This window comes from Astatotilapia calliptera, chromosome 11, assembly GCF_964374335.1.
Source record: "Astatotilapia calliptera chromosome 11, fAstCal68.1, whole genome shotgun sequence".
Lineage (NCBI taxonomy): Eukaryota > Metazoa > Chordata > Actinopteri > Cichliformes > Cichlidae > Astatotilapia > Astatotilapia calliptera.
In genome coordinates this window covers 25,694,836-25,708,540 of record NC_137432.1, presented here as the reverse complement: position 1 = coordinate 25,708,540, position 13,705 = coordinate 25,694,836, and the positions used below count along the sequence as shown (strand labels likewise).

The 13,705-nt window shown below is 41.0% G+C and overlaps 2 protein-coding genes across 2 annotated transcripts in view; both read right to left on the bottom strand.

The window, feature by feature from the left end:
- Positions 1-58, bottom strand: part of atp1a3b (ATPase Na+/K+ transporting subunit alpha 3b) — a 45,447-nt gene extending 45,389 nt beyond the window's left edge. Inside the window, exon 1 of the mRNA XM_080308408.1 lies at positions 9-58. Within this exon, the coding sequence (XP_080164534.1) occupies positions 9-14 (6 nt within the window). The 5' untranslated portion in view covers positions 15-58. The remainder of the gene's footprint in view (positions 1-8) is intronic.
- A 618-nt stretch (positions 59-676) lies between these two features.
- The window catches only part of LOC113032396 (nectin-2), an 87,970-nt gene continuing 74,941 nt past the window's right edge, over positions 677-13,705 (bottom strand). The window contains exons 7-10 of the mRNA XM_080308414.1: positions 3,852-3,984; positions 3,596-3,662; positions 3,388-3,459; positions 677-2,202 (exon numbers count right to left, since the gene is read on the bottom strand). Coding sequence (XP_080164540.1) covers positions 1,984-2,202; positions 3,388-3,459; positions 3,596-3,662; positions 3,852-3,984 — 491 coding nt within the window. The 3' untranslated portion in view covers positions 677-1,983. The remainder of the gene's footprint in view (positions 2,203-3,387; positions 3,460-3,595; positions 3,663-3,851; positions 3,985-13,705) is intronic.

Sequence of the window (13,705 nt, the reverse complement as noted above, 5' to 3'; positions counted from 1 at the left end):
GGCCTCACCTTCATCTGCAGCACCTCAGGCTAATCTGCAGCAGACCCGCTCAGTCAGGACACTGCTGCACACCGTGCCAATTAATACAGATAAGCTGCAAGACACAAGTAGTTTATACATATGAGTCAGTGGTGCACGAAAGTGATGCATGTAATCCTTATAGTCAGTTGGAACACATATTTGGCCCCTTTTGGTGTAGTCACAGTGCTGCAAGTGAACCATGCGGATCCAAAAACGATGCTCTTAGGTAACAGTGCACGTAGAGTTTAAATACAGGATTGGAGGGAATACAGCTGGAGATAGAAAGAGATGAGTCAGACAAGAGGGGGGGGGGGGAAGCACAGAGTGTGCCTACCACCGTATCAGGTGAGCTAGAGCTTGCTGCAGTCCTTAAATGGAAATCTGCTGGTATTGCAGCTTCAGTTTGCCCCACACTCCACCCATCATTCACTCGTAAATGCTACAAAGTGACAGTATTCAATCAAAGCTGAAGCACTCCCCAGTACAATATCTGTATTATTTGGATTACACATTAGCAGGTGGGAATCAAGACTCCCTCTGCTGTGCTAAACACTCAGGGATTTTCAGTCCACACTGCTCCCATCTGGTGAAATGGAGGAATAACAACTGAGGGCAATAGAATGAATTGTTTGCAATGAAGACCAACACCACAAAGTCAAATTTATGTTTTTTAATAAGATCAGAGTTTACCGTTTACTTTATTAAATGGAAAAACAGTCAGAATGACTGAGATAATACAATGCAAAAAGGAGTAAAACAGATTTAAGCCAACTTTATTTCAGAAAGTACTTCAATTTTAACAAAAGTCGGTTAAATAAAATAAACCCCTGGTTGGCACCAACACAAAGAGACATATTCTGACTAAGCACAATTGACCTTTTTAACCCTTGAGCCTGATAATGGACGGCGATATGAGAATACAAACAGGCTCTTTGCAAACCTCTGTTTCAACTTCATAATTTAATCCTCCACTAGAGAGATAAACAATGTAGACTTCATAGACATAATCCAGATTTGCCCTCAACCAAATTCAGCATGCTAGTTTATATTATGATGCTACGACTAATAAAAATAGGTACAAAATGCATTTTTGGTTCTTCATTTTTTAGTAAGAAATATCCCTCATATTGCACTGCCAGTGCTGAGAAAAGCTATGGTTTAAATATTGAGGGATGGATCCACTTTAAAAAAAAAAAGAAAGAAAAGAAAGGATCACTCTCAGTTTGATTCCAAAGGAGATGAATGACATTACATTTGCAAAAGAAAGGCAAAATCCAGATGCACAAAAAATAAGAAAGAAAAAAGTCAGTAAAAAGAAAATATTTAAATCAAAACATAAAGTGCTGCAGCAGCAGTAAACCCCCACTGACTGCAGTTTAAAACCTAATGTCGTCACGGTCTGCTGGTGTCTTCTAAGCACCACCTGATTAACTGCTGCTAATTGCTTCTCCGCGGGGCGCCTGTTTTATTGAGACTGAAACCAACAACGTGAGACATAAGACTAAACAGAGGTATCGCGTAAAAACCCACATACTGTGCTTCTTTTAACCATGCCGCCTCAGTAAAATATGTATGACAGCAATGCAAACAGATTCAGTATCAACATCTGCTCCTTTCAACAGTGTTCATGAGCTGAATATGAAAAAACAACAACAGCGTTTGCTTTATGTACAGTTTAAGAATAAAAATCTCATTACATTCCTGCAGCTGTGCTCTACAGCTGTGTGCACTGGCGACAGTTTGTGTCTTGCTGGCTCAAGTTGATGGACGTTTGCAACCAGCAACACAAGGCTGGACGTGATTGCGTCACAATAAAGACTACCTGTAACCTGAAAATTCACAATTAAAGCATCAAATGTTCACATTCCCACGTACCTACAGAAATATGAATTCATTCATTCAATCATTCGCATACGCTCATATTTACACACATTAGCAACTTTCTGTGGCTTTTGACAGCCCTCACACAAACATGGCAGACGACACGAAGCTTTCACCACGGCTGATGTTGGGGACGGGGTGGTAGTCCTGGCGGTCAACGTCTACGTGCAGATAAGGAGGAAGGACCTCATTATTCCCTGGATCATCCCAGCCAGAGGGGGCACCAGACACGTAATGCATTCTGTTGTTTAAACCACCGTTGTCATAATCGTCATCCTCATCTTGATAGGCATCCAGGTCCTGCCAACAATAAGGAAAGATAAGCATATCATACAACTACGAATTACGAGAGTTTACCGAGTATGTATTTGTATTAGTGAAATAGGAGGTGGTTTCTATCATCACCTTCTAAAAAAGATGAAACATTAAGTTAGACTCAGATAGCATCATCAATGAGATTTCTTTCAGTTCTTTCAGATAATAAATACTTTCCAGAAAACCAGACTATCACCAGCAACGATAAAAATAACAGGTTTTTATGGCATTGATCAAAACCAGCATAGCAAGTGTTTCACCTCTAGTCTTCTAGTTAATAATAACTGGGGACCAAAAGCTTATCACAAGTATCAGAGGCATATACAGGATTTTAGGGTGGCACAGGAGGAAGCAAAAACAAAGCAGGGGTAGGAAGGGTGGGGTGGGGAGCCCAGGAAGTCAGAATATTTAAACAGAAATAAAATCAGTGAATTAAACAGGCTGCTCATGTGCAGCCCTGTGAACTATTACAGATTAATTATCGGAGCTGCACAACAATCTAAATCTAATCTTGTGCCAGATAACTGTTTTACAAAGGGGAAAATAACCAAAATATATTGGAAATATTGAAAATAAACATACTAATTTTGTGAAAAAACATTTTTCAGAATCATAAAAATGATCATTTTAAAATATCATTATTGATTTATTAATATTTATATCATTTTTGTTATCTGTTGATGATTTTAACCACTTAGCTATAATAATGCAGTTAATCTGCACAATAACATCACTAAGGGGTTTGTACCTTACACTATTTATTTGAAAGTGCAATAATTGCAATAAGTTTTACAAAGAAAAAATACAATTGCTGTTTGATTGTTGTAAAGTACAATGTGCATGCAATGACTGAGTACACTAAATACATTGAACATATTTTTCTTGGGACATCTCAGGCTGTTTATCATCTGCTTTTCAAATGCAGTGGTTTTACTGCAACCGTGTTAAAAAATGTATGCATTCGTTTTACTGCTCCTGAGATCAAACTGGGATTTATGTAGCCAATTATCTAAAATGGTCCTGAACATTTGTTTTGGTTTGTTTTTTTTACCAAACCAAAAACAGATGCTGAAAAAAGAGAGTACTCTGAGGAGATTCTGTTTTGATAGGATCTCGAAAAATATGCATTTAAGTGTCATTTTCACATATGTACTCAGCATGCATCCTTACCGTGACTGGCTCTTGACTCTGGGTGGAGTGGAAGTCGTTTTGGACCACTGGGGCATTGCTTGAGTTCAGCAGCTGTCGACACACAATTAAACAATCATTATACAGCACGAGAACAAAACTGTTAGTTGTGATATGTGCCGAGTGACCTGACAGATGTCAGGATAGTGATACTTTTGTCCTTCCAAGGACTTTTCAATTAGCGACTCACCATGTTAGCAGAGTTGGTGGAATTAAATGTCTTATTTGGGGGAGGGGGCTTGTACTTTGGTGGACGACTGCACAAAAACACACAATTCACACATTTAATGACTCACAAAAGCATGAGACACGCTGCATGGCATTTCATCTAATGGAATCATTTGCAAATAACAAAAAAAAAAAAAAAAAAAAAAAAAGAGCAAACACTCATTGAAATCAGCAACAGTGAACTGAAGTGAAACTCAGTCACTCACAGAGATACTTACTCTCCAAGTACTTTGGCTTTGCGTTTGCGGTACAGGGCAATGACAGTTCCAATGATGGCTATGAGTATAATGACCCCTATGATGGCTCCAATGATGATCCCTGTAGTAGGCCCCCTCTCTGGAAGACGGGTCTCTGGAAAAATATTATTAATATGTCAAATACGATTAGACCAGACTACAGATGGCATGAACGCCCTCTTTCTCTCAATAATGCCGCCTTCTAACAGTTGCACCAGAGATTGAGATTGTTCACCCCCAAATCAAATTTGCACATTTTCCCAGTAGACTATATTCCTATTTATCCATCTAGCATCTTTTTGTTTTTGCTAATTGCCCACTTGTGTGTGCAAAAAAAACACCAAAAACATTTCTATTCTTAAAGAAATAAAATAAAATAAAATAAAACCACTTTGTTATGGGGTCCACAAATTGCTCCTAGTGAAATTCAGCAGCAGTGTCTCTTTCCAGAAATCAGCAGCATTTACTTAAAGAATCTTTTTGTGGTCTTTTTTATGCACAAACTATTTTCTACCTCTAGTCTACATCCAGTAATCAAAAGAAGTGTGCAGCTAACTAGCATTACAGCCCAGTTGAAGGGGGGCAGACAGCATCAGTGTTTACATCTTGTCACGGTGTGTTGAACACGAACCTCTCCTAATGACTAGATGAGTGCTTTATTCTGCACAGTGATGAGGTTAAGGGGGTTTGATACAATAAAAATAGTTCCTGCGTGAAACTGCAGGTCATGAGTTGTATAGAGAGACACGGCAGCTGAGTTTTTCCAAGTTTGAGTACTGCAAGGTGAGTGCTATTTATTTCCATTATATTTAAGAGAAGGCAGACATTTTTATCGCTGATATTTTCCAGACTGTCCAAAATTATATAGATGGGTTTGATATTTGGGCTCACTGCCCCTTTAAATAGCTTGTAAAGAGAACAAAACAGGTAAAGAATTTTACAAGAGAAAAACGAGGAGTAAATCTCTGGCTTTGTGTTAGATTAGCACTCCATGATTTTTGAATGACTATTAAGTCAATGAAAGCAACTTGATAGCTTAACATAGCACAAACACACACACACAAATACACCCCACCACCTCACAAAAAAGTATTGGAATAGTAAAGCCAGTCAAGTTGATCATTCTGGAGCTGAGAAAACCAGTAATTCAAGGAAAAACAAGAAGTAATGGCAGAAAAACACTCCACTCAGTCCATAACATTGTTAACGACCTGCAGCGAGCAGGGATGGAAATATCACAATCTGCTGTGTGAAGGAGACTCTGAGAACAGCAGTGCAAAACACTCATCAAGATTAAAGAAAGTGGAAACTGGAATTTGTAAAGAAGGTACAGAGATGAGTTACAATAATTCTGCAACAAAGCTTCTATGGACCGATGAGACGGAGATTAACCTCTACCAAAGCGATGGAAAGGTCAAAGGGATCTGCTCATACATACAAGCTCATCTGAGAAGCATGGTGGAAGTTGAACCATGGCTTGGGCTCGCTTCGATTATGGCCGTTCACCCACCATGTTGAGCTTTACCATTTCTTTATTTGTTTTCTGTTTAGAAGTGGTTAATGTTCCTAGATTATTTTAATCGTACTTTGTGCTGTTCTTACAGTTAATACCGAGTTTATGTTCCTCTATGCTTCCTCACTGCGACCCGTATATTTATATATAGTCCCTATTTACTTATTTCCCCATTTTATTTTGGTAGCCTTGTAGTTGTATTTTCCCCAGTAAATTTCCGCTGTATGTGATGTGATGGTTACTTTACCTCGTGTGTGTTTATAACCTATTCCTCTCTGTAGCCTTTTGTCTCGTCACCTGTTTCTTTTGCCTTTTTTTCTGTGGTCCTTGGTTTCCAATAGTTCCCTGTAGCCTAGCATTATGATTTCTGTAGTTTCCTTAGTTTCCAGTGTTTCCTGTTGATTCAGATTGCCTTCAATAAAGAGTTGGTTTCATAAAATCCCTGCATACCCACGAGTCTCCATCTGGGATCTTTTTCCACCACCATTAAATGCAACAGCCTCTGGAAGAGGCTCAATCATTTGTATTGATGATGGTAGCAGCAGAATAAATGTAAAAGTTTACATTTGTCATTTTGTCTGTCAGTTTACAGAGAAATGCATCCAAATGAATCAGGAGAAACTTTATTTTGCAGCAAGACAGTGATCCAAAACATGCTGCCGCCTCAACTCAAAACTTCATTAGGGTTAACAAATTAAAGGTTTAAGACAAGACCAGTCAATCACCAGATCTTAAAACCAACCGAATACATATTTCACCCCCTGAAGGGAACTACTGCACTACTGAAAGATCCCCTTGAAAGGCATAATCAGTGTCTGTGGGTCGTAGGCTTGATGGACAGATTAATTGGTCTTGCTCTTGTCATACTTTTGGAGGGTGCTATGGCTACACTCTCATAGAAAACAAACAAACAAACAAATCAACCAACCAATCAGCACCTGTGGCTCTCATATTTTATTTTGAGATTGCTATTACTACAACTACAACAACAACAACAAAAATTATGACCCACAGTTAATTTTCAATTTTCAAAATGTTGTGAAATATCAAAACAATTGTCTCAGCACAACATGCGTTTATGCTAAAGTAACAAAGCACATGAGCAGCCATAGAAATCATGATAGGAGAAAGATCTAAACCTACCCAAACCTCAGCCACCATAAAACTATTATTTAAGCTTCTAGACTAGAAGCTGCCTACTGCAGGAGCATGCATACAAATATGAAAAAATGGAGGTTAAGGGGTGTTTTAGATTAAAATGAAAGAGAACAAGTTGTTCAAACTGAAAAAAGAAAAAACAACAATTGTCATTATACTTGTGTTGTTCTGTTTCTGGGATGGTAACCTCCTGGTGTTCTCACTTGCTGTCTGGCAGCTGCTCAGAGCCAATAAATAGATGTGAGAAGAAGGCATTGGCTACGAAGCAGCTAAGAGCGGCGGGAATAGTAAAGTCAGTGACCCTGTAATTTATTCAAGGCTGAAAACAAGCGTCAAAGACTCAACATTGATTAGATGAAGCGTTTTTAAAACCTCTATAGCAGCTTGATTGTTATAATATGCATGTACACTGATGGGTTAGTCTGGGTGTTGGATATATGTGTGAGTGTTGTATGATGTGTGTTTGTGGGATGGGAGTAGGGCCAGGGGGTTGTTGAGCTGCGTGCGGATGCTTCATCATATCACGCTAATTTGTATCTAGTACCTTGGACATGATTTGTATTTCAGATTTAGCATCGTGTCTACCTGCCTGGAGACTTGGAGACTTGCAGATGGAAATTAGCTGGTAGCTAAATCCGGCACAATGTATCCCTTCTCCTCTGAGATTAATGTTTTTGTTCATGGTCCCTGACAAATAAACTTTTTTTTAAAAAGGCCAGAAATATTTTTGTGCAACGATCTGTGCGCTCCCCCCACTCTAATATTTCTCCTCCTATTTGTTTTCAACGAGTCCCACCTCTCAGTTTGGGAACAACTGACTTAACAACATTACCATTAATTAGAACTCGTGTACTACAAGGCTGTAAGTAAGATAAATGAAGTTGTTTCACATTGTCAACCCGATCACTAAGAGTGGCTTTATAATTAAAAAAAAAAAAAAAAAGAGACGGAGAGACTAATCAGTGAAGAAGAGTTTAGAGATGCGTGTGTGTCTGTGTCTAGATGTAACACTGTAAAGTACAGACGGGGTCTTGATTAGAGTGTCGAGTCACATGGCTGATTAAGTCGAACCAGCGGAGTCGTGCAGAGGTTCCTCTAATGAACCATGACCACGCTGAGCATGAACCACGAAGTGCGCACACGCAGCGCGTGTTTACTGAAGGTGCAGCCCAGCTCATTATCCCTCGCATTCCCAGGGGATTATGCTAATGAGGAGGTGGTAAAGGGCAAAGAGGATCTGAAGCTCATTTGATGAGAATAAACTCTAGTCTTAATAATTGGAAGGGTCATGATTGAACGTTGTTAGCCCTCTAATTACGATTCACTTCTAACAATAGTCTACTTTGAATACCTCGTCAAATAATTCCTCATTCTTTCACGCGTACAAATGTGACCTGATAATCATGTCTCGTCCTGTTATTCATTACACATCATCTGAAAAATCACTGACCCCACACGTTCTTTGGGTTTCCTCCCTCTTAATACTCTTTAATTGTGGTGAACATTTAATAGGCTGTCATTTATTAAAAGAAATAAATCAGCGCGCCATCGACACAGTTTGCAGTCCTGCTTTTGGCGCGTCTTTCTCTTTTAAACGGATAGCATACTTTACAGTGTCAAATTAAATATGAGCGCTGGACCTGCAGTATCCAAAGCACAGCAATCAGTAAGTGCAGTAAGCCCTTTAAAGATGAAACAAACGGGTTCTAACGAAATAATAAATACAATCAGTTAATTATGTTGTTTGGATTTATTCTGCTGGGTACAAAGTTTTCTATTGTTTGTAATTACTTCTGGAGCAAAGACTCCTACTCCTCACATCTTGGGAGCAAAACGAACATGTGGTGGCCTCAATGCATCTAAAGTAGTTGTTCTCCTTCTGGAGGGGACAAAATTCCACGGTGCTCACACATGAAGAGGGAAACGTGTTTCATTCCCTACAAGCATTAAGAAGTCTATTCATCCCTGTACCTTAAAATGCACTGAAAAGAAATATTTCAATTTTTGTATTTATTACTCAAATTCACACACACAAAAAAAGGGTTCTTCTGTAATACAGAGAAAAGAACAATGAGCTACTATGCTGGAGAGACAATTTAGGACAGGCTGCGGGAAATTAAACCTAATTATTCATGCAATACTCGGAATCTTAAAAGTGTCCCAAGCTTGTAAAACATACTTTTGCTTTAGCTCAGCCATATAACAGATTTTATACCAGTAAAATTAACAATGCTAAATAATTACTTCAATTTTTTTTTCATTTTATGAGGGCTGAACAAAGGAGAAAGGGAACATTGTACTGTGACACTTTCAAAGTCAGTGGGAATATTTCTCATTTAATGGGAAAGGAGAAATGATTTGCGCAGAACAATAAAAAGACGAGGGAGCCTTGATGAAATCTCAGACAACACAGATGGGGACTGGATGTGGCATACTGGCAGGCATTCAGGTCTTACCGGGGTTCAGCTGCTGCAGCTGACATCTTTGCAGGAAACATCTCAGCTAATTGCATAAAAATCACCTCGACGCAGTGCATTCAGACTGCCACATGGTGGTGCTGTGTCTCTGTAACACCAAAGCACAGACTCTCATCTAATCATTTAAAACCTGAAACCTGCCTCGTCTTCCCAGTATTTTGTGTTAGTCCTTCCTCATTCCACTGCCGTGTCTGGTTTTCTTTGTCACACCTCCCTCCACATTTTTGGTTGCTGGGATATTTTTTTCCTCCGCTCCTTCAAACCTCTATAGAACCGCCTCTTTCTGCTTTGCCTTGCATTATCTCACAGGCGTCATTATCCCACCAATGCCATTTTTACTCAGCAGGTTTCAGGTAGGAGCCTGTTCCTTCCTTTCAGATAACCTTAGATGGAGGCGAAAAAGCTGCAGGAAAAGGCCAATTGTAAGGATTGAGGTGCAGTGTTTGTGTGTGAATGAGTTGACTTGAGAGTGTGCCCTCTGTGTTGGCCCTGGACACCATCCATGTCTTGCGCTAATGAAATATTGCAGACAGAGACAGCGAGAACGCCAGAGAGAGTGTGTGTGTGTGTGCACATATACACCGTACTTCTGCTGGCCCTGTTTAAATCTGTGCAGTTCTTCGCCAAGGACATCCAACCAGACAAGCTATTACCCACACAAATAGGGCGCACGCCCATGCACACAAAACTGTACCGACACAGGGCATTGTTTTAAGAAACAGTTGACATCCTGTGTTGCATTCTTGTCACTCAGGATGATGTATTTACACTGAGACGCTGGTCTGCCATTTGCCCTTTGGCCCCCCTCGCTTTTCTTTCCAAACAAACATCACACACGTACACAGAAACACATCAACATACATATTTTAAAATAAAATTAGACACAAAAACCCAGCGCGCACAAAATATGATCAAATTAATTTGAGTGGAGAGGAGCCCCGAGGTAGAGAAGAGCTCATCCAACAAACCATGTGGTGTTTTTTTGTTGTTTGTTTTGTTGAGCGAGATGCAAACTCAGTTAAAGGTCAGCTCCATTCCTGTGAGCGGATCAATTCAGGGACCATCCAGTCGTATAGACATCTATCCCTTTCCTATATGTGAGCCCTCCATTGCTCACAGATGCCTGCCTGGCCAGCCACTCAACCATAGACCACCACTCTCCCACTGGGCACACGGGAGGAGGGGAAGGAGTAGGAGTGACGGAAGAGGAGATGTGGCTGGATGGTTCGCTGGAGCTGCCTGAAATTACTGCAGACCTACTTCAGCAAGTTGAAAATACCACCAGAATCTCTTGAGCTTTAGGATGCATGGATGAGTCCCAGCTGCAGCTCTGCAGCTAGTGGCTAGATTTGATTTTTTTTCCAGCTCCACCTTTGTTCTTTTCGCATTTCCATTTTAAAATGCTTTGGAGTGTGTGCGACAAAAAATTCGGGAGGCAGATGAGCTCTCCTTAAAAACTTAGTCCAAGTGAGTCACTGTCTGGAAAGCTGAAATGTGAAGCGAGTCGTCAGCAAAAGAGGATTCAGTGAGAGATGAGTCAAGGAGAGATGGCGGAGTCCAAAAAGTGGAGTATGGGAGAATGACAGTGAGAAGGTGAGGAGAGGGGAATAAAAAGGAAAAGAGAAAGAGGGAGCAGGAAGAGCCAAGTGAGATGAGGGCTGTGATTAAGAGGCTGGCTTCAGATAAGTACAGAGGGATTTCCCGACTGCTGCCTGCAACTGGCTGATCACACACAGAGGGGATAAAGGGGAGAGCAGGAAGACAAAGATCTCACATCCCTCTCTTTTCCACTCAATCCCTTGTTCTCTTCCTGTGTGTTTACGCCTCTCCCTGAAGGGATTAAGGTTAACATGCTGGCCTATCCTCCACTTCCCCACACAGGCTGGGCTTTTGTTGCATTTATCTGTGCCTCCTCTCCTTCCATCCATCCTTCACTCCCATCATCCCCCCTTTCCTGTCATCCTGCTCCATTGGCGGCGCAATTTGGGATTCGCTCGTCTGGCCCTGTATTACGACAGCACAAATCTGCAGCGTCTCCCTCTGCATCTCTTATCTCCTGTGCCTAACGAGTAGAGATAAGCCTGTTTTTATTACCCTCCCTGACCTGTTCAGAGAATCGGTGCAACACAGGCACACCAAACACAGACCTACACAAGTTTTACTTCACTGAGTGCCTGCTAACCAACCTTGAAATCCTTCATATCCACTGAAGAAAAGATTTAGATAAAAATACAGTTGGTTTTGGCTTAACAGATTTGTCACTAGAAAAACAATCCTAGTGTAGCTAATGATCAGATTCATTCCTAATGGGTTGGCTTGCCTTTAAAAAGAAAACAAGAAACAAAAAAGAGACAGTTGACCAAAATATCCAAAGCCCGAGGCTGCTTGTTGGCTCAGCTTGACGTAGCCTTGGCCATGTGGCAGTAATGCTGCGGGATTGTCCCGCTTGTGAATTTTCACTGTGCATCATCTTCCCCCCGCTTTTACCCTCTCCAATATTTCAAGTCAAACAGCAGCATGCTTTTTTAGCAAAGTGAAAAATGTCTATTTAATTATATAAATTCTCAGCGTTTGATCACCGCGCCACCATTAATGCCTTTGAAGGAGAAAACATTTGATTTAGAATTCTCTTTTCTGCAAGTTCGCCTTTCTTGTTTTTAAGATGTCAGTGGAAACTTACGTTTCAGGAAAAAGCTTGCCCTTAATGCAAAGTTTCAGCGTAATGAGACAAACGGGTATCGGCTGAAATTCGACCCTTTTGAACTCAGATGAGACACAGGGCTATAGTCCCAGCAGGCACAGAAAAACACAAGGCTACCACGGTCAGAGCAGAGAGCCTGGAGATGAGATTAGGATGGAATGAATGGATGGCCTCTGAAAGAGATTAAGATAAAGAACAGTGCATGTAATCTCATTGCTCACTAAGAGAAAAGTGAAATCCTACCCTTTAGATTCTGGGGTAACTTGGTAAAACACACGCCCTATCCATCTATCGGGCGTTCATTCAGCATGATCTGTGTATACACTTGGTAATACAGTAACCTAACGATCAGGTGCACAGATAACTGCAGAATTGAGGGAGATGAAGACAAGAAGAGGAGGAGGAGGGGCAGGAGCAGAATGAGGCAAAGAGGTGAAACAACAAAGGTGGAGAATAAAGTACAGCTAGTGGCTATGCTAAAAGGGCACATGCATGAGCTGCAGGCCTGAACACACACACACAAACGCGCACACCCACTTAGACCTGCACACACGCACTTAAATTATTCACAATCAATGCAAGTGCTACAGTGTTGAGTGTTGCAGCTACCTCTGACATGAATTTTCCAGCAGTTGAAGACCTACTACACCCACCACCACAATCACCATCACTGTCATTTGCTATTCACTGCACTCATGATGCCATTACAACTCATTTCAACACAAAACAAATCACATCAAATTGATTGTGCTTGTTCGGACAACACAACCAGCCGAATGGCTCAGGGAGGACAGACCTTACTGATTTGACTGAAGGAAACGCTGACTGAATTTTATGTGTGTGTGTGTGTGTGTGTGTGCGTGCACGTCTGCAATGCTGTTGCCAGGGGTTTTTGGATTGGGCAAATCAGTAATGCTGGTCATTTCTAATCTCCCGTGATTCCCAGAGCTCAACCTTGCGCATTTAGACTGTCTGAGGATTAAATTCACGTCACTGACGTACATTAAGTGTACACATTGTGTTTGTGTGTATGTGTAAGCGTCTTCTAAGTGTGCCTGTGCATTTTGACATTTTAAAAAGCTGTGTCGTGGTTAATGTGATAACTCTGCATGGTGTGTGTGTTTTGTGTGTGTGTGAGAGAGATGCTCTCCCTCTCTGGGGACACAGTGTGTTCCCTGCCACAGTGCATCAAAGCACACTCGGTTGCCTTGGGAGAAGGCATCTCCATCTCTTCTTTCTGTCGCTCCCTCTCTCTCCACCCCGCTCGCTTTCTTCCCGCGCCTCAATCATTCCCTCTGCCTCTCCTTCCTTGCTTCTCTTCCTGACAAGGTCGCCGCTCTACTCTTGCCATCTCCCCGTCAATATTTACAGTCCACTTTGCGCTGGCACCGAGGTGGTCGACTCCAGCCAGCAGAGAAAGCAGGGCTGCATTAGCCAAATGTTGCTGTCCACTCAGAACATGAATGATATGTTGTACTACAAACACACCGTTTCTCCCGCACACACACACGCGCTCTCTCTCTCTCGCTCATACACATATACACACAGAAAAGGTGGGAGGTAAAAGGTAGAGCTGGAAACAGCAAGCAGATACTTAACAGAAGAGTAACAAGTGCTCTAAAAGCACAGGTCAGTTTGCCATTACGTCGATTGGAGCACATAATTTTGTAGATTTTAGCACTCTCAAAAATCCAACACATTAAAGCAATTATGATACATTACACTGCTGTCTCAAAAACAAAGTGGCCCTATTAAAATTCTACATGTTGGATATTTAACATACCATTAGTTTTAGCGCTTGCACTTTCATTAGAAGTTTTGCAGCGCAATTATAATGATATCATGATATCTGCTGTAACTCAGATTACATCTCAGCATTTACATTCTGCATCACTTCAGAAGAGGAAAAAAAGATACATTTATACAACAAAAAGGAACACAAGTGACCACAATCACTAAACTGGCCTTCTGATATTCACTTTAAAGG